At 37.2% G+C, this 27493-nt stretch overlaps 2 protein-coding genes and 2 long non-coding RNA genes across 5 annotated transcripts in view; 1 reads left to right on the top strand and 3 right to left on the bottom strand.

Moving 5' to 3' along the window:
• Positions 1 to 4238, bottom strand: part of LOC113672910 (uncharacterized) — a 7257-nt gene extending 3019 nt beyond the window's left edge. Inside the window, exons 1-7 of one of the 2 annotated variants that reach the window (XM_089204934.1) lie at positions 4016 to 4238; positions 3477 to 3709; positions 2580 to 2704; positions 2086 to 2136; positions 1507 to 1570; positions 1046 to 1197; positions 7 to 54 (exon numbers count right to left, since the gene is read on the bottom strand). In XM_089204934.1, coding sequence (XP_089061060.1) covers positions 7 to 54; positions 1046 to 1197; positions 1507 to 1570; positions 2086 to 2136; positions 2580 to 2704; positions 3477 to 3709; positions 4016 to 4092 — 750 coding nt within the window. In that variant the 5' untranslated portion in view covers positions 4093 to 4238. Of the gene's footprint in view, positions 1 to 6; positions 55 to 174; positions 225 to 791; positions 1198 to 1506; positions 1571 to 2085; positions 2137 to 2579; positions 2705 to 3476; positions 3710 to 4015 lie in introns of those variants that run through there. The other variant, XR_016186114.1, reaches the window with a different exon arrangement.
• A 47-nt stretch (positions 4239 to 4285) lies between these two features.
• LOC113672908 (conserved oligomeric Golgi complex subunit 1) lies at positions 4286 to 23621 on the top strand. The gene is made up of 28 exons (XM_089204933.1): positions 4286 to 4554; positions 4651 to 4735; positions 5283 to 5327; positions 6122 to 6188; positions 7169 to 7275; positions 8510 to 8582; positions 8743 to 8862; positions 9380 to 9445; positions 9767 to 9808; positions 9891 to 10014; positions 10721 to 10834; positions 11012 to 11086; positions 11229 to 11300; positions 11897 to 11978; positions 12962 to 13067; positions 13644 to 13763; positions 14150 to 14415; positions 14830 to 15075; positions 16119 to 16235; positions 17011 to 17118; positions 18142 to 18169; positions 18542 to 18615; positions 19187 to 19280; positions 19875 to 19952; positions 20030 to 20106; positions 21079 to 21373; positions 22062 to 22268; positions 23119 to 23621. Exons 1-28 carry the CDS (start codon positions 4470 to 4472, stop codon positions 23221 to 23223), a joined length of 3078 nt encoding a protein of 1025 aa, XP_089061059.1. The 5' UTR covers positions 4286 to 4469; the 3' UTR covers positions 23224 to 23621.
• LOC149046842 (uncharacterized) lies at positions 22048 to 27136 on the bottom strand. The gene is made up of 3 exons (XR_016186115.1): positions 26937 to 27136; positions 26063 to 26168; positions 22048 to 22274 (listed from the first exon to the last, which is right to left on the bottom strand). It is a non-coding gene; the product is annotated as an uncharacterized LOC149046842 (long non-coding RNA).
• On the bottom strand, positions 24974 to 25386 carry LOC149046843 (uncharacterized). The gene is made up of 2 exons (XR_016186116.1): positions 25245 to 25386; positions 24974 to 25091 (listed from the first exon to the last, which is right to left on the bottom strand). It is a non-coding gene; the product is annotated as an uncharacterized LOC149046843 (long non-coding RNA).
• Positions 27137 to 27493: the final 357 nt, after the last annotated feature.

Below are 27493 nucleotides of genomic sequence, written 5' to 3'. Positions count from 1 at the left end.
TTTCACCTCTTCTTTCCCACTAGAATCTCTTCTTGTGGTTTTTGTTTCAGAAATCTGTCAATAAGAAAAAGAAGATAAATACTTTGTTTTAATGTAGCCACTTATCCTACATCTGAGACAAGAGAGTATGAAATGATTAAAAACAGTTCAAAAACACAGAATTCTTAACCTTTTCACACCCAAGATCTCCTTAGTAGTTCACCTCACTGTTTATCATAACATTTCTTATGAAGTTAGTTAAGAGAATTTGGTATTGGATCAACTAATAATCCCCTGATTGATGTTTTTTTTTATTCCCATAACTTGTTTGCTTGGTACATTGTAAGGAGAAATTCTGTCTTGGTCACTCATGAGAGTTAAAAGGTTACTTGTAATTAAATTTTACACAGAGTGGCTGTGGTGCAATCACCAAGGCAATTTAAAATAATCTCACAAGATATATCTGGAAACATAGTTTTAGAAGTGACATTTAAGTTCAGGTCTATGTTAAAAGATGACAAAATTTAAGCAAGACCTGTGTACAACAATCACAAACAGAAAGTCAAACATTCCCTGTGGATCATTTCTGCATGAAAAAAAGCAACAAAAACAACCACAACCAGGTAGAAAAGCATTGTGTCTAAAATTTCTTAGTGTTTTCCCAAGGATTTTCTGAGGGATTCTAAAGTAGTTAGTAAGGGTATTTTCTCTCCATACATTTCCACAGGATAGAAACCTTATTCTGTTGGCAATTAAATTACAATTGTCATTTTATTAGTCTCCTCTTAATCACTTGTCACAAGGTAGGATACAGTTGAATTCCAAGAAACAACATGGGTGCTGCCCATGAATTCACAGTGTAGAAATTGCTTCAAAAATTTCATTGAACTGTGGTATAGCCTAATAGAGTGTCACACCCTCTCTGGACTGTCACACACATTAATCTCAACAATTTATAATACAAAAATAACATAGGATGTTGACAAACAGAAGAAAATATGATGAAAGTAAATGTCATAAACAGATCTGAAAAGAATACACATGAGACAATTAATATTCTACTTACACCATTCGAATCCATAATAGTTACACTTGAAAAAGAAGATGATGATGACGATGACGATGATGGTGAGATATGCCTTCCTCCTTGGTTATTCTCCCTTGGAGCAAGGATGTCATCCAAGCTTTGAGTTCCCATTTCCACTTGCCTATCCAGGTCTTAAAAGAAGTAAAGGTGAAAAAAGGGTTAAAGATGAACTCCAACCAAGTGACCCACCCAGGCGGAGCCTATCCTGGTTCTACTAGGGAACGAACAACTGGGAGTATTGCTTATTTTGCAACTATGGGATACTAGGGATGCTCAATTTAAATTAAAAAGTCACTTCTCTCTGAGAAGCCTCCCTCTTGAATATACCTACACCCCCAATCTAAAAGCTTTGGAAATCAATAACACCCCCCTCCCCCCTCCAGTTGAGAAAGTTTTCAATATACATGTACAATATTCTGCCAATTTGAGTTTCTACACACCTACGTCAGCTCTTTGATCAGGATGCCTCATTCCACCAAATGGTAATTTCCATAAATCACCAAACTGAAAAAAATGAAATAGGTGTTGGAAATGCCCAGGCAAATCTGAAACATTACAATAACCATCCTTCTTCTCTTCCAACTGGCAGTTCTGACTGTCAAACTCAAGAGACCAACAGATAGCTGCAACATATTTGCTATATCCTTGGTGAAGACAACCAATCCCAACTGAACAAAGTTAATGAACAAAGTTAATTCCATTCTTTAAGAAATCTACCAACACCATTTAGTAACATGTTGTATGATCCAGTCCCCTTCCCCTTCTAAATACCCTTTTGGATTAAAAAATATCACCTATCAATTGAAAATGAACTTTGCAAACTTTTAATTTAAAGTAAACTGACTGACATTGTTTCTGTGTGTAGCTTGTCTAACACCAGTATGATGGCTAACTTATATTTGCACCCAACTTTATCATCACTAATTATTAAATAGTAAGAGTTTCATTGCCCCCCCCCCCTTTCCTCCACAAAGCAAAAGGACAATTCGTTAACACTAGTGTGTTGTTATTTGACTTACCATAAATGAAGAAGGAGGAGAGGGAGGACCATCCAACTGACTGCCTCCAAGCTAAATCAAAGTAAAACATAATTATACAGAGGTGTGAGAGATGAAACAATGAAAACTATTGACAGCCCTTTCTAAAAGTAAAAGGGGTACATTCTTACAGAAACTATGGTGTGCAACAAAGAAAGGGGTTGTTATATAATTTGGTTTTATCAACGGAGTTGGTAATATAAATTGGCTACTGTGAAGATTTTCTAACACTGACATTCTGACATTCCATTTTGCCCTGACAAAGGGCTATAGCTTGAAATGTCAGCTTCAGAAACTCTCTATGGTGGCTAATTTATATTATCAATTCAGCTGATAAAACCAAATTATTTTCCTTCAATTATTAAGTTTTTTGAAAAGTACTCTACAGGAGTTAAGAATTCCTCTTACTAATAGTAACTCTGACTAACACGACTGAATCAGTTCAAAATTAACAATTGTAGTCGAGTGTGAATTACCTGATCAGGGAGGTCATCATTGCCATGAGGTGTATCAGGGCCTTTAAGCATTCTATCTCTTAGGGATTTGGGGCGTTGAGAAAAATTTTCCTGTGGCCTTTCTGACGGTGAACCTGGTGGTAAGGCTGTTATGGAAAAAAACAAGGTTTAGAACTTACTGGTTGCTAGGGTTACAAAAACTGGATGGTGAAATTTCCTTCAAAACACTACACAAATAAAATTACAACTTACAGGAAACTGCCACAATTCTCATCAATGAAAGTGAAATATCTATTAATAGGTTCCACTACTGTGAAAGCTATTTAATGCAGAATCCAATAAAATTATAAGCTATTTTGGTGTTTTCTCCTCAGAGGTGAATGAAGCCTGTAAACAGCAAAAAGACAGAGTACCATTCTATCAAATTAATTGGGTGTCAGGCTTAATATCTGATGAAATGTAACTGCATGCAGAGTGTTAATCAAAAAAACCTTCAGTCTGTTAAAATGTATCAACATTTTCCTGTATTCCTATCAATTTTTTTATTAGATCTGTCAAGTTCTAGCATTAAAAAATTTAAAGATACATGTATGTTGCATTCTACCTTCACCAAGAGGAAAATATTTGATTGAAAAATTGCCAATACACTTCATCAGCTCCTCTATGCTGAATTAACATTCAGGCTAAAATATTAATTTCACAGCACTCAGTCAACTGTACATGTACACACACTCATTAATTCATTTCAAGACAAAGCACCTTATCATAATTGTATTTCAATTTTTCTTCTTCTAAAGGTTTAGATGCATTTCAACTGATCAACCAATTACACAACGAAATCCTTGTAAGGTTGCTTTCAGGGAAAGCGCAACTTAATTTAAGGCAAAATCAAAAGTGGTGAAAGACTGCTAAACAAACCTTGGGATGGTGGATTAAAATCACCAAGAAATCGTTCAAAAATGTTCTGAAACATCTGATCAAACTCCTGTAGGAAATCACCCTCACTGGAATGAAAAAAGTGTTCAAGATCTCCCTGCTCTGGATTATGTCCACCATATATTCTCCATTCTTCGTGATAATCTGGAGGTTCTACCTCCAAATGAAGCACTGATCCCCTTCCATAAAGGTTATCAAAATCCTGTTGAATTTCTCTGGATTAGGAACAGTCAAAAATAAAAAATTTATTTCAAGTTGATATATTTGGTCTAATTCTTGCATTGCATTTGTAGTTCATTATAATTTATCTAATGACTAATCCACAGACATTCAGGCTACGGTTTTTAACAGTAAAAACAAAAAACGAAAAAACAGAAAACTATGATTCTGGCCAAGTACGTCTCCGAGAAAAAGTTGAGTTAAAAGTCCACACGTTTTTATTTCTTGAAAGTGAAACCACCATACGAGAGAGAGTAATACGATGCACGCATTTCTCATTAATTTTATGGGCTTCTACCCACCTTGGTAATTCGTTTGTGTCGAGTCGCTCTTTTGGAGGCCCAAATAACAATCTGAAAATCTCAGTTACACTCGGCATTTCCTTCAAATGCACATAGCTGGTCCACAGGAATATTTCAATTCGCTTGTTGATCAAACCTCGTAAAAACTCAAATTAATTTCGTCATCATGATGTTAGTATATCATGTAAGTACACCTATGTTGTCCAGTGACTCTACATGAAGCGTTGACCGATCAATATTCGTTCCCAGTGTCCCCAATGAAGCGTTGACCGATCAATATTCGTTCCCAGTGTCCCCACAGAGTTTGGTAATAACTCGGAAGATGTTGTGAAGCTAAAGAGTACTGAGTTCTCTGAAATATTTTCTCTTAAATATCTACTTTATGAAAATCAGAATGTAAATCTTGAATGTAGATCATTGTGTACGATCTCAAGGGCCCTTATTTAAAACCATCATGGCGACTGCACGTAGCACCACATCCTCCAAAGGAACAACGCCAGTTTCTCCTTTGTCGCCACGTCATGGAAACTCTAAGAAAAGTTAGTTTACGATCCTAATTATCGACCTTTAGATGTTTAAATTGTTAGTTCTGCGCTGCTATATAGAGATGCTGACTCATTTATTTTATTGAACAGTTTCTTGGGATGCTGAAGTGGACAGTGATGCACTCTTTTCCAATCATACAGTTGAAGAGATTCGAGCAGTTGAACATAAAACAAGGTCAGTCCTCGAAAACATCAGGGAAAGTACTACAAGTACTTGTCAGAAGCATGTTATATGCTTCTGTACTAGTTGAACTAATTTGTTCAATTTGTAAGTGTTTTCTAAATCTATTAGAGTCTCTCTACAATGCTCCAATTCTTGCAATAATCAAAATCTTGATGATAATAACGATAATAATAATTCATTTTTCTTAAAAAGAAAAGAACGATTATGATAATGATAGTATCAGTGATAATAAATATGAAAATGATGACTATAGTTATTGTTATCTTTATATGGATTAACCGTTATTTTTATTAATCAATTATTAATTCAATGATGCTAGGTATCAAAGAATACATGTCAACATTTTTATTGTGCTTGTACTTGTACTAGAAAGCCAATTGAAAATAACACAACTGTGTTATTAGTAGAATGATAAATCCTTTCTTTAATGGTTATAAATGAAATACTCTCAGTTATGTTTGCTTTACAGCTCACCAAATATCTCTAACATTCAAATCATATGTTTGAGTATGAAATAAGATACCTATTTTTTTTTCAGGGGTGACATTGAACAAAAGAAGGAAGATCTGCGTCTCATGGTTGGGTAAGTTACGATAGGAAGTAATAGAACTACAATAGGATGTAAAAAAAACTGAAGAATTTAACTCTTTAACTACTAACTGTAACATTCTCTCCTCCAGCTTAATTACACAATTCCTTGTAAATAAGTTAGGAGAATTTGGTGTTAGATCAAGATAACAGCTTCTACCAGATAAGTTTGGGTATTCTTATTTGTTATTTGCTGGATAATGTATAGATATAATAGGGAGAGGTTTCATGTTAATCACTTCTGGAAGTAAAGGGTTAAACTCAAGTGAAAGCTAAATTAACATTTACAAAATTCTGTCATTCACAAAATTCTGTCATTCAGTCAATAGAAAATGGGGTTTCTGGTGCATTTTGAAATCAACCTTGATTTCAAAGTACAGTTTTTACCCATTTTGAAATCAAGGTCAATCTCAAAAGGCAACTTAAATTTTTCACAGGTGAAAAATATTCACACCCTTTTCACAATGTCTCACTTGTGAGTTCTGAAGAGGGTGTGAACATCATCATCTTGAACGATCCTCTTGTCACACCATCATTGTAACATTGTGTACAGCCTAGCCCACCAACAAATTCACTAATAAACACTCAATAAACTGACAATGTGCAATTTTGAATTGCCTTTGTGAGAAATCGGATTTCAGGACTTTAGGACTTCAGGACAAGTACTTAAGATAAAAGTTATGCTACCACAGATAATATTATTTTGCTGCCTGAGGTGCTCTCTAAATCATAGGGAATATAATCTTATTGATGAAAAGCTCATCAAAGCCCTCTTTTTTCATTTTTTAGAGAAAGATATCGTGATCTCATTGATGCTGCTGATACAGTCACTGATATGAAGACATGTGCTGGCCAGGTGAGCATCATTTGTGGTGATTTTAATATCATCTGAACACATCTTGTCTTTTTCATCACTTTTGAGAGAACTCAATTCATATAATGTGCTGAGCAATATGAAGCTTCAAATCCCCTTCTCCCTGCAACCCATGGGCATTTGACCTTCTTCCATGTCTGGGAGGGTAGGGAATTTGAACCTTGCCTGGGTGGGGTAGGGAATTTGAATGGGAATTGTCTAGTCTTTCCTTAGAGGCATTTTAAGGTAGAGTCTGCTTTTGTGAGTCAATGGCTCTGAAAGACATTGTCTTTAAATCATGTAATGATGCTTACAAGTAATTCAGCCAACAGCAGCACCAAAAACTAATATATGACTTTGAAAAATTCTACAACATTCAGTCATTCAATATTGGGTGAGGCATTTGAACACAATTTTGATGGGAGGGGGGGAGGGGGGGAATTTAAATAAGCCAAACTTCAAAAGTTAATATGCCGGGTGGTGGGTGGGGGGGGATGTTGAAGCTTCATATTGATGGATGCATAACACTTAGAGAAATACAGTGAATTGCTGAATTTTGGGTAGTGTGGTTCTATAATGAAGGAATTGAACTTACATTGAAGAAAAAGTCAACAGGATGTCCTTTAACAGTCAGGATACTTGAAATTCACTTATCTGGGACTTAATACAATGGTCCCAAGGTAAACAATAATCTGTAATCCTGATGGCAAATACTTACTTTAGAAGACCAGATAATCCTTCTTACAGTGACATGTATAACATATTTTTGATTTTTCATACTGTTATATGTTCATGAAAAATTATTCTAGGTTATCTTTAGTTGGTTTGTAGTATGACTCACCCAAGCTCACCTACACATTGCTTTTGATTTTTAATTACACCAACTCTACATTGTTTTATTTTTTGTTCACCATTTTGCCAAATACCTGCACCAGCTATCTACAATGTTCACATCAGGGATGTAACCTCTGTTCTCTTTGTAGATCATGAACTTTGTTCAGGATATTCAAAAGCAATGCAAGGACCTTCATGTGTCTCACAAATGCTATGGGGTGGGCGGTTCCCAGGCCTCTAGTACCACTGACAGAATGTAAGTGTTTTATTCTATTGACAAACATTTCATGTTCCAAGAATAAATAGTAACATATGATCCAAAGCCTGAGCAACTCTGTAAGTAAATGGATTTTGGTGTGTCAAATTCCTTAAGAATAGATGGATCACCAGTAAAAAAATTTTTTCATGTTTTATCATATCCATTCATTACTACTACCTGGACTTAAACAAGAAGTCCTTTGCAAATAGCAATGAAAAACAAATTGTTATTGACTCTTTCCAAACTTAAATCTTCATTGTGAAATTTTAGTTAGTTTATTGTTGACTATTGTAATGAAATTGTTATAGTGTTACATATATTAGTATAACATGCAAATGGACCTAAGGCTGGTACCCAAGGGATATTGATACCTACTTATATGCATATTTGAGTTGCTAGATTACTGTTGGAGTGTTAGTGGATTTGGAAGTAAAGCTTGTACACTGTTGCCGTTTGGTTTCACTTGTTATTACAGCAATGAAAACTCAGCATGTGACTCATCACTTCCCTGCTAGTATGAACATATATTATGTATCTTTGATACAACACTTAAAATGGCTCAGTGATGGTTGTAATAACCAAAGTTCTTTTTAAAAATAATTTTGTAACTAAAAATTTGAAGAAACTTGTTCAAATAACTTTGACTAACTTGAATTTAAGGGCCAGGATTTACTACGTTGGTTATTGGTGACTTTCTATGTACATGTAAATACAATTCCATGTGAGTGGGTTCTATCAAAAAACTTGTCAATATGTACTCCTGAACCATTAGACATTTTCTGATGATCATCTATTGGACAAAATATACAGAATTGTAGCAGTCCTGCCGATACATTGCACAGCTGCAGAGTGCTACTTTACTGGTTGAAAACAATAAGATTGTAATCATTTTCGCAGCTATATTTGCTGTACAGTGTACATCTACATCATTTGTACTTTGAAAAGCACATCACTGTACAACAAAGAATTCTTGCCTGTTCAGAGATGGTGCACAGAAAAGTTCTGTGACAAACAGAGGGCATGGACTTGTACTAAGTCCTTGTGGGGTTGTTGTCAGAACAGTTTAGAGAAGTATAAGGTACATACTATGTTTTATAAGTATGAATATTTATGTAAATGAATTATGTAAGTTATAGAGACAAAGAGCACATATATAATGTATGTACAGAATACAACATGCTTTCAGGAAACTTACCAGTATCTGATTTCAATTGCATTTCTCTTGTTCCAGTCCTTCACAATCTAAAAGTGGTTTCTATGGAATTGCTTCTCAAATGAAGCTTTTGGTGGACACCCCAGAGAAGGTCCTGCTTGGTTTGAAGTTTTTTTTAATGGTGTCATTGTGAAATAGAATAACTTTCAAGTACATGAATTTCATTTTTATTCTCAGGCCAATCAGTTGCTCTTTTTACTTACATCAATCTCTAAGCCTAATTTGCTGTTGTCTTAAAACTTTTTAAACAGGTTTGGAGTGCATTGGAAAGAAAACAGTACCTAAAAGCAGCTCAGTTGTATCTTTTCTCTCGTCACATTGTCAGCCTGCTACACATTGATACTGGAGACACATCTGCGCCTAAATTACTGGTGGGTATTTTTTTTTCCATTGTTACAATGCCACTGTACATTTCTTGTATACACAATGAAAGATATAATAATTTCCCCCCACAATGCTCTAATTGACGCATTTTGCTCAAAATGTTGTACTTTTAACACCCAAGATCTACTATGTAAACATTCCACTCTGCACACTGCATAATGTCTGTCACACATTTCCTATAATTTTTGGTATGACATTAAATGTTTTCTCTTAGTTGAAAAATTCTTCATATTGTTGCCTTTTTGATTGGAAATGCTAGCCTAAGGGGAGTAGGGATAGAGTGCTGGCCCTGATCCCCAGACTTGGTGTCATGTGTGGGTTGAGTTTGTTTTTGGTCCTTGTCCTTGTCCTTGCTCCAAGTCTACTATAACATCAATAATGTGGTGAAAAATTCCTTCCTGATCACTCCTTGAAGTGAAAGGGTTTGCTTAAGTTCAACCACTACATCTATTAATTAGAAAAAGGGTTTGATTTGGTGGTTATTTTTCAATGTATCCTCCTCAGTCTTCATTCCCAATCTTGCCAAAACAATGGGCAGCAATCAGTCACTTCAAGGACTCCATACTTCAGGTATCATCATGAGTTTCTTTTTTTCCTTTTTTATTTTTCTTCAAAATCTTTTTTTTTAGTTTTTTTTTTTAAATCATAGTGAGTGCATGTTGAAGTAAAAGATAAATTTTAGGTCATAATTTCAAACTAGTTTCATTTGTTTTGTGCTTTGTTCAAGGAACAACAGTACCATAGGTGTAACCTCAAACAGTTTCAACCTAAACATGTATTTGATGAAATGAATTGAAAAAGAAAGTTTTTCCTATCAATGTTGTAAGCAATACCAATTGTTGTAAGCACCAGTTCTTTGAGTATTTTAACATTGACCCATTTTAATTTTAGGGAAGCCATGGTCTGTTAAAGGATGCTGCTCAAACTGAAGAGGTGAGACATCATTTATGGATCATTTTTGGACCAATTACCTCCTCACTCCATTATTTACAATTTATATATTGCTACCCCTTAGATGCTTGCAGAGTCATTGTGTGCAATCCTTCTGTTGGAGGAGAGCTCACCTCGCCAAGTCCTGAGTGAGTTTATCTTGGCAAGGAAAGCAACATTACAGGAAATCTTTCATCCATATCAACATGGTAAATATAGTTTTTCTGTAACACAGTCACACCTCATTTGGCTGACATTCTTATTAGTGGTTAGCTCCCCTTGCAGTCATAGTGACAAAATCCCATTTGGCTGGTTATCTGCAAAGTGCATGTACATACATGTACTCTGTTTCCTAGTTGTGAGCACTGTATTCCTATTGGGCAGAAAAGTCACTCCTCAGATTTGGGCATATACTAGGATTATATAAAATTGTACAAGGAACTGAATTATACATGCCTTTTGATTGGTTTTTATTTATGATCTATTGGAGGACAGACATATTAATGATGTCACTATCAACAACATTTTCCTTTTTTTGTTTTATAAAACTAAAAAGTTTCATTTTGCCATAGGTCTTTTTAGTATTGGATCACAGAAGACAACAAAATGTGATAAGAACACCAGTGGCACACTTGCCATGTGTGGTGCTTTTTTGTTCTTACTACGGCACTGCACATTTTGACATCTTTTATGATCTTGTATTGAACAGACACATGGCAAAATTGAAACTATTGGTTGAGTGCATTACAAATTTTATCATCCAAGATGCCATATAACATAAATCATATCATGACGAGTCTGTTCCAGGCTCTCAGAGCAGACAGAGGTGGTTGTGCAAGAGACACTAGGATACCAAAAAGCCTACCAGGAACTTCTCTTGATTTCACCTTGTAATAATGGTCTCTTTCTTCTCAGCCAACAGTATCAAGTCCCAAGTTTGTGAAGTTGTTCAGGTGATTCAAAGAAGTCTTTACCAAATACACACCCTGTTCTGCTGTGATGATGAAGATGAACAAATGGAATTAAAAGGTCAGTTTTTTCCAACAATTGGCTTTATGCATCATGGTCACAAAATAATGTTTGGTGTGAGAGACAATTTGTATGAATTTTTGTTCAGTGTCTTGAAAGTAGTAAGTAAAAGAAGATAATTAAAAATGTTGATTTGTAAATGATTGACTCAGAACAAATCATACAATTTTTTTCCAGATAATCCAGCACTTGTTTTCAAAACCCTTGCAAATGTAATGAAAAGGGACTCTTCTCCAAACAGTGATGAGGAAGGTTAGTTGATGAGGAACTGTTATGTTATTTAAGGGAAACAGAGCAAATTGCTCTTTATACCAGTCATAGAGTCAATTTACCCCAGGTGTATAAAATAGAGTTCTACATTGTACCTTCTGTTTCTTGTTTTATTGTTTTAAAGCTTTGGAGGCATTATTTGGTCCAGACTTTGACCTAGTAACCAGTGCAAGATTCCTTCCTAAGAGTGTTTTAGGTATGTTTAATAATATCTACAGAAAATCTAATGACCTGGATAGCAGCTATTAACAAGTAGGTATTGATGCCCACTCAATCTCCAGCCGTGTTGGAAGTCTATCTAGCTTATGTGTGTCGTGTAGACTGTACTTTGGAGTTAATTTATATTCACAATGATTCCCAATGCGGAAATGTATTTATTTGTTATTTCTTTAACACTTACATGCGTATTATGCATGCAGCAAAGAAATTTAAACCCTTTTTTATTCATTTAACTAATAAAGCACACATTTTGAATTTTTGCCTTGGTTAATTTTTTTCTTTTCTTTTCCTATCTTGTTTAATGATTCTATACAAATAACAGAAGACATGCAACTGAACTTTGCTTTTATTTTAAATATAACACTCTATGGAAGAGAACATACTGAATATGGATACATCATTACAGGTCATGAATTTCAAAATCAAGACCTTGCTGGGAGCCTAGTATCAGTAACGGTAACCCACCCCACCCAACCCCACCCTCTACTGCATTATCTGGCATCTCCTGTATGCTGTGAATTTGAGTACATTGCCCAGCTGTAAACTGGCTTCACTTTTTTTCTTCATCTGTAGGATACAGACCACATGTGAGAGTGTTTCCATCCTTAATATCCAAAAAGAATATTCAACAAAACTGTGCCGAGTGGATTTCAATGTGAGTTTATTCCATTTCTAATACACTTGTACAACTGAATTATGCAAAAGATAAAGATACACTCAAATTTTATACTTGTAACTAACAAATTCTAAAACCCTAAAAGGCTATGACTGAACTCAGATTTGCAAAAAAATACTGCAAAAGACTGAGACAAACCAAAATCGAGGCAAGTGATCTTTTAGTGAACATCCATAAGCATATTCAAGAGTGCACACCGCATCATTCAACTAATTTATTCTTGTTTTCCTCCTTACCATGTTCTCACCAATAGCGTAGCTCCATTTTCTGCCGATGTAAACACACACACAACCCACAATTTCTCAATTCGTTCTGAAGAAGAGCTAACGCTAGAAACGTCAGCTTTAGAAACTCCAGTTTAGATCAATCAATTTACATTATCAAATCAGTCGATAAAACGAAATTATCTTGCTATACTTTCCAACGACACAGCACCGCAGTTTCTTCAGAAACTTACCCTCCTTTATTCATAAGTCATGATTGGTTTTTTAGTCTTGCATCTGATTGTATCTGATCTTCAACCGTTTCGTTTACATTATCAATTCAGTTGATATAACCAAATCATCCACTCACGACTTAGTTGGTTGTTTTCCCGCGCTTTCGGCCATCTGGTTTTTCTTTGCGCTCTCATAGGTTCCTTGTGATATTTTGCTTTCTTCTGATTGGCCGTTGATATTGCTTTGGCTTTGGTTTTGCGACACTCAATAGAAAAGTGCTCTGAGTATTTTTAAAAAGGAATTTGTTTACACAACTCTTCAAAGAAAAAACTTGTGCCTTTTTACACCCCATAACGACCCCGTCTCTCCTAGTGGTAGTTCTAGGGAGATTCGATAGTACCTGTTTTCCAGCTGTTAATGTTCTTCTTTCATACAAAATGTATTCTAATAGGCAAGTGATCTAATTCGCAGGTGTGTTCTTGGTTTCTTGTTTGCATGAACTAACCGGCAACTTCTTCATGTTAGGTGTATCAAGGATGTAACAGCTGCAGTGAGTAATCTGCTGAAATACGTGGGCAGTCTCAAAGGCTTGGCCTCTATACGAGATGCAGTGTGGGACCTGCTCAATCAGGTAATGTGGATATTCGGATCATTATAGCAGTTAAGTGAATAATACAAAACCAGAGTTTTACATGTAGTTGTGGCGACCAGAAACTTTCACATTTTATGGGAGACTGCTCTTTCTCAAATTGAGTTGTGATGCCATTCATACTTGATCCACCTCTGTGTAAAAGAAAATTACACGAATGAGGGTGGAGATAATTTGTGCCTCATTTTAGCTTCTCCGTTAGTCTGCAGTTTCAGGTTTTGGTGTCACTTCTAGTGAAATTATGGACTATGTTGTCCTCGCGTTACCCGACGATTATTGATCACTGTAATCTCGCATAGTTTGTTCGATTCTCAAATGAATGGTTAATGGCTGAAAAAATTCTGTTCAGTGGAATCATTGAGCGTACATTACTAAAGTTTCAATCACGATTCGACGCTGTGTCAGTTTGATGTGAAGTTAAGAGCGCTGCATGGACGTAAACTAACTTGTACAGAGAGAGGGAATTCCATAGTCCTCATACAGAGTGAAAGATAAGTTTGTAACTGGTTGTTGTGCAAGCGTCCCAATAGGTTTCTCTCTGTTGAAATTCCTTTCCAGACCAGTGCTGCCTCAGGAGACTGCACCCTTGACTGGTCAGCTGTTTGTAACAGCATATTAGGACGCGATTTATCCATATGGAATGAGTTTCTTCAAAGTCCTTTCCTCTCTAGAGCTCAGGTATGAAGTACGTGTATTGTCTTCCCAATAGTAGTAAACGCCAAAATGAAAAAGGTTTTTTAGGGGACCTGTGCGCATATGAATGTCAGAAAAAATTAAAAGAGAAGAAAGATTCGAGGAAAAATTAAATAAGTAGAAGTGAACTGGAAGGAACTGTTCCTTGATCTCTCTCTCTCTCTCTTCACACGAACATTTGTTTCCACAGAGACAGATGTGAAGTTCTGAAGGAAGCTTGTTTTAGCGTCCCATCTTCTGTTTTCCAATGAATAGACTAAATTGGATATGAAATATTTTGCGTACCACTGGAATATACTGGCTACTCTCCTTAATCTTTTCTTTTCGGTCTTGATCTGAATATTTTCTGAATGATTTTCGTTACATTGTAGGATATTTTGCGAAGTCTATTCGATGCCACGATGTCATCATGTAAGAACATGATTACCAACACACTAGATGAGATCTCTGATCATAACACTAACACCGACCTCAATGTACTCTGGGAAAGAGACATAGCGATGTATGTTTGGCAGGAGTGTTCAAATGATGTCCCTAGAACAGTTTGGCGTGGATCACAGACAAACAATGCAGCAAATAACGAGCAAGAAAGCGGTCTTGCCCTGAAAGCACGAGTTTGCACTCCTGCTGTACAGAGGTAACATACTGCGGGCTTTGTATCACGCGATTGTTGGCCAGGGTGACCGGACAAGTCATTGTTTAAATTAGTAACTTGAAATTTTATTAAACCGTTGTTGACATGTTTAAAATACTTAAACAAGTTATACAATTTTCGTAATTTAGCATCTTGAACAGACTTAAGCGGTAATGGGACAAGCGCTTGACCATCAACATCTAGTCGCAGGAACGGTATTTTGGAATTGAATAATCGGTCTTCAAAATAGGGAAATGAACGGAAGTTCGATTCAATCGGGACAAAATGAGCTGGTTCGGCAGTGTATGGCTTGGTCCCTCTTTAGATTATCCAAATATTTACAGAATAGAGGATTTTCTCCGTCCATTGTTCTTTTATGTTATGGTTACCACCGTATGACGAGTAATTCTTTTGCAGATTATGTAAAGCAGTTGACGAGAAGTTGGCTGCAATTCTTGAAGACGCTCAACACTTCATGTTTGATGTGCAAAAAGTCTCAGGTCCAGACCTGACCAAGAGAACGCCAGTTAGGAAAGCGTTCGAGTTGTCTTTGCTTAACAAAAACAAGACAACATCTGAGGAAACAGAACCATTCGATCGCTTTGGTACCGCAGGTGAAATCCAATCTTTCCTGCGAGAAACTTGCTTTTCTGCCTTTAGCCAGTAAGTAAGATATTAATAAAAGGTTCTTAAGAAGACAGTTTGCTTCTGGAGCATATCAGTTTAGGTAATAAGGGAACCAGGCATGGGGGAAGCTCGAAAAATTTGCTTATACTATATCTTTGGAGAAAAACATACAGCAGCTGCTCTTGTGAGTGAAAACGTAGAAGCGGTTGGCGCGCGCGCGTCAAAGCGGAGTCCAATACCTCCACTAACTACACCCAACTTTGTGTATCACGAGTGCGCACAATTGCACGCTTGCCCATGACAGAGAATGGAAGGTCTAAGTAATTAGTAATCTAACTGAATGCCTTAAGTAATTTATTGATATCAGAGCTCCTTGGGAACATTAATTTTATGTGAGTATTATAATCTATGAAATGGAAAATGGTACAGGCAAGAGTCATCACTTTTCTCAGTTATGTACTGAAATGAACATGTCGATGCCGTTTTTTTTTGTCAGTGTTTATTTTGAAGCTTTTATTAATTAGAAAGAAAGTAAAAAGTCCATTTTGTTTTGGTTAGTTGTTGTAGTTCGGTATGGCGTACCTTAGTGTTCATTTTTCTTTGAATCCTTTTTTATTTCATACTTACTGAGATTTGCACTGTGAAGTACTATCGTTCTTGTCTCTGATTGGACGAACGATGTATTTTCACAGTCGTTCGCGTCCGATCTATGTCAGTCATTGAGAAAACATCTCAGTATGTATAGAATAAAAACATCTTACCATGGAAAGTGCTTGAACGATTTTTATTCACTCGTTTCGATGCTTTGAGAAACTCACTCGTTCGCTGCGCTCACTTGTTTGTTTTTTTTTTATTTATTCATCGCAACTCGTGAATAATAATCGTTCGTGCGCACTTTCCATCGGATAATCTCCAAATCACTTCAGTGATAATAGCATAGTCCGAATCAACAAGAAACTATCAGTTATGTGAATAATTCTGCGAAGGTATTCAAGGGATGTTCTTGCTTCTCTTCAATAGTATAACACTCTCGTGCGTCTTTAGTGCCTAGATTTTTATTTTTTCTTTTTATTCTTTAGGTTATTGCAATATATTGACGACATCGTAACCAATCTTACAAGTAAATTGAAATTAGAACCAGAGGGAGTATTTACGACGAGATCCCAATCATTGTTCGACACAGTGTGTATTGACAGGTAATAATACGTTGCTGTTCACTACTTGTGGTGCTGCATCGGTGGGGGGTGGGGAGGGAGGGGGGTTGGGGAGGGTGGTATAACAAGATAATTTGGTTTTATTAACTGAGTACATAATGTAAATTGGCCACCATGAAGAGTTTCTAAAACTGACGTCTCGCTATGACGAAGGGCTAACGCTCGAAACATCAGCTTTTGACATAATCACCTTAGTTGATAAAAACTAATTATATTTTTAACTTGATTATTTTAGTGCGCCTTTCAAAAACAGGCACATTTTGAAGCTGTGACTTAAATTTGAACGTGTGATTTTTTTTTTCTGTTGTCAATCATCTGAACCCAGAATAAAAGACAAAGTGGGTCGAAATCGCGATTTATGAACATCATCTTTTGAACCCAGAGGTCTGGAGTGAAGCGCGTTTCCGTTATGCATCTACTTATCAAAGGCTCATACGTTATCGAGAAGTACATTTGGTACAATTTCTAGCCTTGTGCTAATTTTTGTTGTAGATACCTAAAAATAAAAGTAAAAGTCGACTGAAAGAACTCTATAAGATTTCGAGATCTCGATTTTGCTTGAAAGCTTCAAAGCATACCGAGCGATTCACAACAGAATACCCGCCAGAGCTGCGACGGGTGCTGGGTCTTATTGATAGCACCGACATGATGTAATGATGTTTTTCTCTGTGTTTTGTTTCTGTTTTGATTTTTTTTTGTGTGTGTGTGTCACCAAGGTAAATATTCTCTCAGTTGAAATCAGGTTTTTTGTCTGCAGAGTTCTATTCCTTGGTCGACTGTGTCACTCTTTTACTGAACAGTGTAGTAATATCAAGCTGGTCATGGAGGGACAAGCAACAGAGACAAAAGGTCGAGCAACGCCAAGGTTAGTGTTGATTTACCTGGTTATTAAATCGGTTTTTCCAGAGTTATCAGGCTTAAATCTTTACGTTTGGGTAGCAACTGCTCCCAGGTTGCTAAGACAGACAAGTTGTGAAAAAGAAACGGAACAGAAGTTTTATATAAAACGCTGAATTGACATACAAAATGCACAGCTACTGTGTTTTAGCTTGTTTATCCTCCAAAGCTCCTCAGGCATACAGACCCAGTCCTCCTCCCTCAACCACACTCCAGTCGATTTGAACTTGTTATAAACGTAGCTTTGAGAACGTTGCCACTTTACGGAGACCTTCACTTTGGAAATTACGAAAAAGCCAGGAAAATGAACAATTCTTTCGAAATTTCTAATATTTGTGTGTTGAGATCATTAGATAGTATATGTTGGAAAAGAGCATCGTTATTTTGTACCAAAGTTCAATTACTCCATAATTGCCGAGCTGTTGAGGTCTAGACTCCTCGAAAAGAAGAGCGGGTTTTTGTAAATGATGTGAAAGCTGTATCATCGGGCTATATCAGTGCTAATAATGCTATATTCAATGTTAAACCTGCATTCAAAACTAAAGGAATTACATATGAATAAAGGGGTATGAATAAAGGGGGTGAATCTCAAATGAAACTATCAATGGTGTTGCGTCGAACAAGAAGTTACCATGTTCGCACCAATAGTGCAGTGCATCCGGCTTTCTATATACAAACCACACACAACCCAAAATTCCTTTATTCGCTCTGACGAAGGGTTAACGATCGAAACATCACCTTTAGAAACTCTTTACGGCGGCCATTTGCATTTAGTTTATCAACTCAGTTGATAAATCCAAATTATAAAGGAATGACGTGTTTGCATCTGTTTCAGAAGATGTTAAGCTTCTCATAAGTATTTACAACTGATATATATTATTTCAAGCTTTACCATTTTAACGTAGTACTTTCCTTCTCGCCCTCCCTCCCCTTCAAACGAGTAGATTAAAGAAGAAATCTTAAAAAAGTACTTATGACATTATTTCAACAGGAAGTCTTCCAGCTCATCAAAGAAAAAGGTTAGTGTAAATGTTGACAATGGCTTTCGAGACGACTGGCCGTCTACGACTTGACCGTGCATCATACAGACCGTACATCATACAGTTTACATACATGGCGAAGAAAAAGTGGTGAAATAAATAGATCATAACATCTTACTTGATAACTGTTTCGATTCTTTAAATTACTGTAATGTATTGTTTTGGATGCCGTGGACAACCGCTATAGTGTTGGTTACCCGGAAGGAAGAACAATCCAATATTGGGGAGGGGCAAGGGAGTGGATGTTTCAGCGACTTGTCACTAGCTACAGCGTTGTATTCATCGTGACTGCTATAAGGCACAGCTACTATAACAAAGGTTTCTGTTGTTCCGCTTTGAATCCTTAATCAGGAAGAACCAGGCCAAGGCGGTAAGATGGTTGAATTGGCCAGTTTTCTTAGACGGAGATATCTCACAACATACAGGTAAAGAAAGTTGTTGAATTCGCAAGTTTTGTTTCGAACCTGTAACTATTTTGTCGCTGGAAACAAAGCATACTTGTGGCATTTGATTTTAAAGAGGAAATGACTACATAGAGACTGAAAAGTTTGTCCGTATAGTTATAATAACGATGATCGCTCTTAAAAACGTCACCTTAATTGGAAGATTTGAGGTACATGCTCACTAGACGTATTTTATAGTTTGAAATGCATCTTGCCAATGTCCATCTTTGTGTTAAGTGATAAATCGAGCCATAGTAAACTCCTGTCTTGGTGCCAGCTAGAGATTTTCATAAAACAACTCTCATTACTAAATTGTTATTTACTGATTCCATCTTAATATCAGTATGCATATTCTCCGTACTGTTCTCTACACATTTCCTGAGGCGCTGACGAGGAGAATTCGTTTAAGAAGAGCTTCTTTAGCTGGAGATCATTTCCTCTAATCTCTTGACCTTAAAGTATGATTCAGATGTGATATTGTATGGAGAAAGTAAGTGCTGGTCACCCTCAGAGTTCAAATGGTTAACAAAGTGTCCGTTTATTTGTTCTTCAGATTGTGGAAAGATTGGATATCAGTACTCTTTTTGTCTTCTTTGGAAGCGACGTTGATTCAAGGCGACAAAAGCTCATTTTTGTTGACCATAACTGTAAGTTACTCGTTGTAATGGCAAGCTGGGCCATTTGATTGTAAACAATTTCAGTATTTCCAACTTTTCTTGAAAATTTTGTGGTGCCTTTGCAAGACAAGTTACTTGAGTGGCAATCTAGAGTTTTCTCGCAGTTTATTTGGTCTAAAGAAGGGGTAGGATAGGTTGCCGGGAGTAAAATTCTCGAGCGTGGTGTTCCTGACTGAAAATTATTAAAAGCGTTTACATTCGGCCGCGTCAGTGAAGCACAGCTTCATTTTGCCTCGTTTCTCTGAAATCGCAACGTTTGACAACAACTGAAACACAAATATTAGTCCTCGCAAAATGAATGGATAAGAATCACTTGACAGGGTTTTCAAGTCAGGCTCTTTTTTCATTTTTTCACGAACATATTACATACGACACAGCCGAAAATATCGGGACGCCTTTGACTCGGATTTGTGAATTCAGAATTTCAACTTGATGATCAGCGAGCACACCATGTTCCCCTGTGAGTCGTTTAGTTACCGTTAGTAGTACTATAATGTGATAATTGTATAAAGCGGATAATGATTCTATATTTCGAATTTTGCAATGGAGTCGTTCTTTCCACAGAACTGGGAATCAATCAAAATTGAAGAGGAAACGGAAGAAGGGAGGAAGATAGAGTCCATCATAAAAGTTCCTTCCCAGGTATTTGTTGTTGATCGAAGGTTCTTAACGTTGTAAGATTTCTTTAGTTTTAATGGGTGGTGTACCTTTACCCGTAGGTGTCTTCTTATGTTATGTCTTTGCTGTTCAGTCTATGCCAAGAGCTCAACAGAACTGGTGCGCACACCGTACAAAGGTAACGTGGTGGCAATTGTACATACTCATTTGCTAAAGCCGGATGTTCTTTTCCTTGTATTTCCATTAAAGAAAAAAACGTTCGTATTCAAAACCAAACTTCAGAGCTATTGCCGTAGCTCAGTGACAAACTGACACCCGAGGGTCCATAAAGTGATTCTTTTAATAGAGTGGTATGCTCCAGAAACCATACAGTTTTCATCTCCACTATTTGAAAGTAAATTGGAAATTATCGCATGGTTCTTATTTTTAAACGCAAAGTGCAACAAAACATTAGAAGATGTGCGTGATATTCGACTGTGGACACCACCATCTCGAATCTTGCTTATCAACCTCGCCGCTTACCTGTGACTTAGCACGGTGTTTTTTTTGCTTGTTTGTTTGTTTGTTTTGTTTTGTTTCTGTTTTTGCGGGAGCAATTGTTTGCGACCACCTCAGCCACGCTGTAATTTTATCGTGTATAAAGAAATGCCTTTACTGTTGTTATTATTATTGCGATTTTTTTTCTCAATGAGTAGGATCTGATAGGGACAGAACAGTTGAACGCTATCCCAGGAAATACTACACACCAGAAATATTTTACTGACTTTTTTTAAGGTTAAAGAAATTATTTTGCTGTCTTAAAGGATTGACAATAGAGCAACAAGTTTGAAAAAGCGCCCTACACGTTGGACATTGTTCAATGAAACTATGGAAGTGAATTTTTTTTTCTTTTTTTTTTTTTTGGGCGTTCTTTTATGTGTATTGTATTGTGGGGTTTGTTTTTTGTTTTTCTTGGAGAAAGTAATTTGTGTGGATCAAAGGACAATACGCACAATTCGCTCAAATTCAAAGCCGCAAATTTTGAAGGCTGACAGTAGACTGTATCCTTTCAGTTTTCTTGCTACCGTCGTCTCGGATGAAAACGAGTTCTAGCTTGACGACATATGATATTTTACCTTAATGAATACCTGGAACTTTGTTGCCTTTCTAGGACATTGCTCAAAGAGCTGGTGACTAGCCTGGCGCATGGGGTTCTGTCAACACACGAGAAATTAGTCAAGGAACACAAATCGAGTTTAACTCAAAACCGCGCCCTACAGATACTGTTTGACCTCAGATTCATAACAACAATCCTCATGGGACGAGCCGAGGATGATGATTCGGAGTTTTCAAAGCGGCTGGAACATGTCATAGACACTTTAGAAAGCTGCATCGATCCGTTTGATCTAGATGTGTTTTCTCCTCACATGACAACAAATGTCAACCGACAGCTTCAAAAATGCGGGGTGAGTGCAAGGCGCAGATAGAATCTTCTCGTGGGGTTTCACAGTCACGAATTTCTGCGCTCCTTACGTGAATTGACGCATTTATGCCGCGAGAAGGACCGTTGAATGAAGTGTCTAATTCTGAAAAAGGTTGATTCCTTGATTATCCTTCGGATTCGTGGGTTTACGCAAACATAGATAAGTGTGAAGTATTCATACAGTGAAATGTAACTTCAGATACTTTCACATGTAAAAGCCAAAAGGGGTAATGAAACGGGAGTGATAGACGCATGCTGAGAACCCTAACATGAGACCTTCCATGGGTAAATGATTTTTTTTTTGTCCGTCAGATGAACGGTCACTTCGCCGACACGTCAACTCGCCGACACCTTTAGTGACTTGATGACAACACTGATCAACTCAATACATTCACGGAAGGTAGCTAACCTTTTTGTTCAAATGATATCAATCAGGATGTCGGCGTTTTGACCAATGGTGTCGGCGAGTTGGTGATCGGTGAGTTGACATGTCGGCGAAGTGACTGGGTACCTTACGCTAATGGCTTTAGTTTTGATTGTGCTCCTATGAAAGCACTCGAAGCAGAATTTAGACATTTAGACAGACATTTTCTTGCCCACTCAAGTCAAAACTTCACTTGATGTCGTATTTCGTGAGACAAAATTTTCCTTCATGAATATTTTTTTTTTAGGTTTTATTTGGCGTCTTATCAAGTCTTGACAAGCACTTTTCTCATTCCTTTGGAGTTACGCAACGTCCTTCCCCAGGCTCCCAAGACCAACACAACGTTATGCCGTTGGCTCCCAATCCACCTCGATTTAACTTGTTGCCCCTCAGTTCCTATTCAAGCGTGGGACCTGCGTACCAAACTGGAGATCACAACGACAGCCACCAAAAGGTATACCTGGAAAATTGCATATTTGTTTTTCACTTTGTTTGTTTTGTTTGAAACTCAACAAACTGAAATATTGAAACAGACCCAGCAGAACCACTGGGAGGGAAGAAATATCAAAGCTCCCTCTTGATTACATCCAAAGAAAGATTCAAACTAGGAGCGGTGAAAGAGTACAGTGCCGTTATATATTTCTAAAAATGTGACTTCCAGTCTTCATCAAAATTTATGCATCCTTGAATATTCAGTCTGAAATATTTTAAGTTCTTCATTAATTTTAATGTTAACTTTTTTACCCTGTGACTCCCAGAACTGATTAACATGTAACTTTCTTTTCTAACATCCACACGTTATCCAGCCAACAGGTAATGAGAATGTTCAAACTTATCAGGTAGAAGTTGTTATCTTGATCCAACACTAAATTCACTTGACCGATTTACAATAAAGGGGAGAATTAACAATCAGATCTTGATAGCTAAAGATTTGTTGGAATCGCGACCCTTGCGGCCACGGTTCCTTTCCTAAAGAAATATTCTACGAGGTGAAAACTGTCCGAAATATTTAGACTTAGCTGGTAGGCATTTTATTACCTTTATATCCATTCCCGTTCGCTAGGAGGCGTACTGCTGTTTTGAGTTGCTCATTTAATAATTTTATTTTTTCTCATATAAAAGCTTGTTTTATTCGTGTATTTAAGTTAAAAAGTTATGGGATGGAAATATACCGCTAAAATTCAAGCGTAATCGTGGCTGGCTTAGTCTTAAGAATTTTCAGTGATAAATTTGACTGTAAAACCATAGCTTGTGTCTTCAGACAATCCTCTTGTACCACTTACTTTTATCTCATTCTTTTTCAGGAGTCGTTGAACCAACATGAAGATTCACAGCAGGTGGTGACTCGCACAGCGTTATTTAAACACTATCAGTTTTTTAACTCAGGCGTGGGTTATGTGAAGGGCTGAAGACAAGACGTTGCCATGTTTGGTAATACTTTTAGACATTCGACTGTAGAAGTAACAGATGTGGATTCTCGCTCATGTGATGAACACTTTTCCGAAAAATTCAAGATATAAGGAACTGGCTCTCAACAACTACCCATGATTTAAAAAAGGTGTTTATAATATTCGGGGATGTAGCTTTTGTGGTGAAAAAAAATTCTGGATAAAGGCCCCAGAAAGAGGTTGGTCTAAGGGTTGAAGATATCCAGGATAAAAATCGCAGATTACAGCAGAGATGAACTGATCCAACTCCGTGTCCGTTGTAACTGTTAGGGACATCTGCGGTTCGCGAATACGGAACTCAAATTTAGTTGTGTCTTTTTCCGCACAGAATATTATATATATGTTCGGTCTAACCTCAATTAGTTGTCATTGTGGCCTCGTTATGGTGCATGTGAAAAGGACATTTACACCGGTCCGTGGCCAAATGCCTTGAGCTTGTGAGTCAGTTTAGTCGGTTCCAATTTGATTTTTTATATTTGCGTCCTATTACATAGATCAAATACTAATCGAATTTTTACTTGGAAAAAAAAACACACCAACACAAAAGAATAATACACAGATAGCCGTTACAATATAACTCATCGTGCGTAGCTGAAACACTTGACATCGGCTAGGAAACTGATTGTGACATCCATTACTTAACAATTTGATTGGGAGGTTGTTGTGCTTTGGTCATGAATCAATCTTCCGCGCTTCATTATTCATTCAAGATTCATTCAGTATTCCACCTGTTTCCGACCTAATGGTTGGGTCAGTCTTTGGTTTGAACTTAACAGTATCAGTTAATTGTAAGCATATATCATTGAACTGCCACGCACCCGACGTACCACGATGATTCTTCATAATTCTAGAAGCAAAACCCCGATGCTATCCCGATAGGAGTTCCTAAATTGTTTACCTCCATCGAAGAGTCGTTAACACAAAAAAAATTGAAATCTGGCTGACATGTACGTTGATAAAAGATTGAGACTTTTTTTATGACGTCATGTGCCATAAGAGACATGCCTCTTTTCAAATATAGTGGCGATATATATTAATCGATGACGAAGTCCAAAACCACCAATTTCGATTAAAAAAGACATTTTCCATTAAATGACCGTCATGACTTGACTGCACGTGAAAAGGACAGTGGCTGGTGACAGCATGCAGTAAAGGAAGTGACCTCATGGTTACCTGACTCGGCACATGTAATGACTTCCTTTTTATGACATTGTAAAACAAGGAGGCTGTGTCATGTAAAACAGAGGACCGGACATTTTATCAAATACACGCTCATTGTAGCGCGAAGCCCGGAAACAAATATTCTTAAACAACGACACAAGGGCCGGCATTGAGTGGGTCTCTAAGACAACAACCTTTTCAGTGTTTTATGTTCAGATTAAAGATTTTCAAACAATGCGGAACGTGGTTGAATGGAAAGAAATGGAAAATTCGGCGATACGTACGTACTAAATAAAGCCGTTAGGTAATTTTTATCGAAAAGAAAAGCATTGAAAATAGCAACCAGTCACGTAAGCAACTTTCTAAAGACGAAAATGACGAATGTGATAAGTGGCAAATGGAGTCTGATAATGGCAACTGACGACATAAGACAACAGCCGTGCAATTCGTTGTTCATGAATTTCTGTTTCAAGTCGCACTCCAAAAAAATTCATTGAATTCTTTCGGTCATAGTTGCATCCCCCCAAGCCCATTGAATGAATGAACCGTCCAAATTAAAAATTTTTGTATTGATTCTCTTGGAGAAATTATCAATGTTTCGTCTGCAATTAACAACCGGATTGTAGCTTTGGGTTCCATTTAAACTTCTGCTGTTCCTTTGATGTTGCCTTGGGAGGGAAGGTGAAAGAGAAGTTACCTACAAGGCAGGGACTTCAATGAAAGCTGGTTACCTTTAGTCTACTGTCGCTAATAAGATCTCTTACCGCCGTCTGATTAGCCTCCGAGGCTATCAGTCGTGTTTTGTTTTCGCCTTACGTTACCTTTTATATCAGCTATTACATCGTACCATTGGCTACCGCTAATGGAAAAAGTTATTGAAACTCTCACAGGGGTCAGTTGAAGTTCACTATACCAGGATTTCTGTGGTTTGAAGTTGTGGGAACATTGACAAATGTCTAGTGCACGTAAAATGGAGCGTGGGGTTTTTTGTTAAGTTTTGTCCGGTACATCTTTCAGTCATCCATTTGATTGGTTGATTTGTTTTTCAGTACTCTCTCACTTCCCCTGGGCGTTACTTTTGAATCAGGAGTACCGACCTGTCGGGCGCGGTTGATCACAATAAAAAAGAAATCAGACCATTGTCAGGGAATAACTGCTTTAGTAAATGCACGTTCTCACCGCTATGGAATCTTCAAACTCGTTAGAGAACTGCTAGAGGAAAGTAATATATGTACGGAGCTTATCATTGTGTTGAATGATTTTTACAGACGGCTGGTTTCGCTTGCATGAGGAAAACTTGCGTGCCAAAATGGCAAACCTTCGATTTTCAGAAGGACTTATCTTTACCCTGTGCTTGGGTAACATGCAACTCCGTTACTTAAAGCGTTTTTCCTACGAACAGCACTCATTCATTTTAGTTTCAGGCTACTCGAAACACTTCTGCTTCACACGCACTGAGTTGCGTAATGATGCTGAAGAGCTTATACTTTGAAATATGCAATGATAAAGGAATGAGATTGCTTCTAGTTCAAATGCTGATTCAAAAAGTGACTGTGCCTGAAATATTGTCACTAACATTTTTCAGAGAAGAACTTGGTATCGCCCGAATCCATCTCACCTTTGAACAAGCATCACTCACCTTCACTACTCATAACAGACACAAACTCGATTCTCTCGGGCACTGAGTTGTCAGAAAACTTTTCGCTGCCGTGTAAGGACGTCTTTTGAAGCTCCTTTGATTCTTCCTTCAAAATGGAAAATTGTGATGAACAGCAATGGGCAGAAGGAAAGAGAAGAAGAGGTCAATAACTGAAAAAACTATTTGTCTGTTTACAGGGGTGCGGTCATCCGTGACCTGCAAGGAAACTTCGATCACAAGTTTGAATGATCATAAGATCAGAAAATAGAAATCAGTTGACGATCTCATTGGAAGCTAGTCTTTTATTAGCTTCCGCGAATAGACGTTTATATAAGCTAAGTATAAGGAGCCATCAGTTTTCTTAGCAATGAGTGCCCTGATGCAACTGAATTCGTGAATAATATACAAGTTGAGATTGCGCGAGTTTCGAACACCTTCTTAGGAGAACTAAATCGAGTTATTTTAAATTTCTCTCTGTCTGAATTTAGCCTAATTTGTAGAATACAGCTCGGCATTATCTGCCAATCAATTTTGTTTAATGTCCCGTGGCAGTTGAAGAAGACGGGTGGCTCACTGTGGAAACCTGATTTTCTAGGACTGTTACGGGAATGGATAGCGATTTATTTTCCCTAAAGTGAAAACTATCACAATATGTAAAACTTATAAATGCCCATAGACAATTGCTGTTTAAATCCTATTTCCACATTTTACATTCTTTACAAAAAAATAACGTCTTGGCCATTTTTAGGTCTATCACCATTACGGTTTTCTTTAGCAAAAATCACTCAGTTCGAGAGTTGTCGTCTTTGTTTCTATCGTCTGTTGCAGTTTGTTACGTAACTGGTAAGATATTTCTTCAAGTTTTGTAGCAGACCTGTATACAGCTTCTTGGCTTTTATACAGACACGGAGCTGGGTTGACGTCAATACACTTAGAGCTCCGAAGAAATCGCACGTGGAAAGTCCAATATAACAATTGGAAAGAACGTCCTAGATTAATATCACTCGCCAAAAAATGACCTTGGTTCTACATACCAGAGGAGATACGATTCAGTAGGAAAGGAAGTTTGGAACTAACGCTTAAGTCACGAATTTCCCTTGCGGGGGTTGTAATTAGAAATACCAGCGCCACGTCAAGATCTTTGCTAATTAAGCTCTATATTCAACGCAGTGCTCATTTTGTCAAGCTTAATAGAAAGTTTGATTATTAATTACCCATTAAGAACAAACTTCTGGGCAGTAGAGTTAGTGTAGTAAATCTACATTACGTAACTGACTGAACGGCTATCTAAGGTCGTAACCGTTAATTTGCATGATATGTGGGCAATACAAACATTATTCATTCCTTTCTGAGTTTTTGTTACAACTTTGGATCGCGAGACATGCTGGAGGTAGAAAACAAAATGAATTAAGTTAAGATGAATTTTCAGAA

Source organism: Pocillopora damicornis, chromosome 4 (genome assembly GCF_964200805.1).
Source record: "Pocillopora damicornis chromosome 4, jaPocDami1.2, whole genome shotgun sequence".
Classification (NCBI taxonomy): Eukaryota; Metazoa; Cnidaria; class Anthozoa; order Scleractinia; family Pocilloporidae; genus Pocillopora; species Pocillopora damicornis.
Note: the sequence above shows the minus strand (reverse complement) of the source record. Positions and strands in the feature narration are given on the sequence as shown.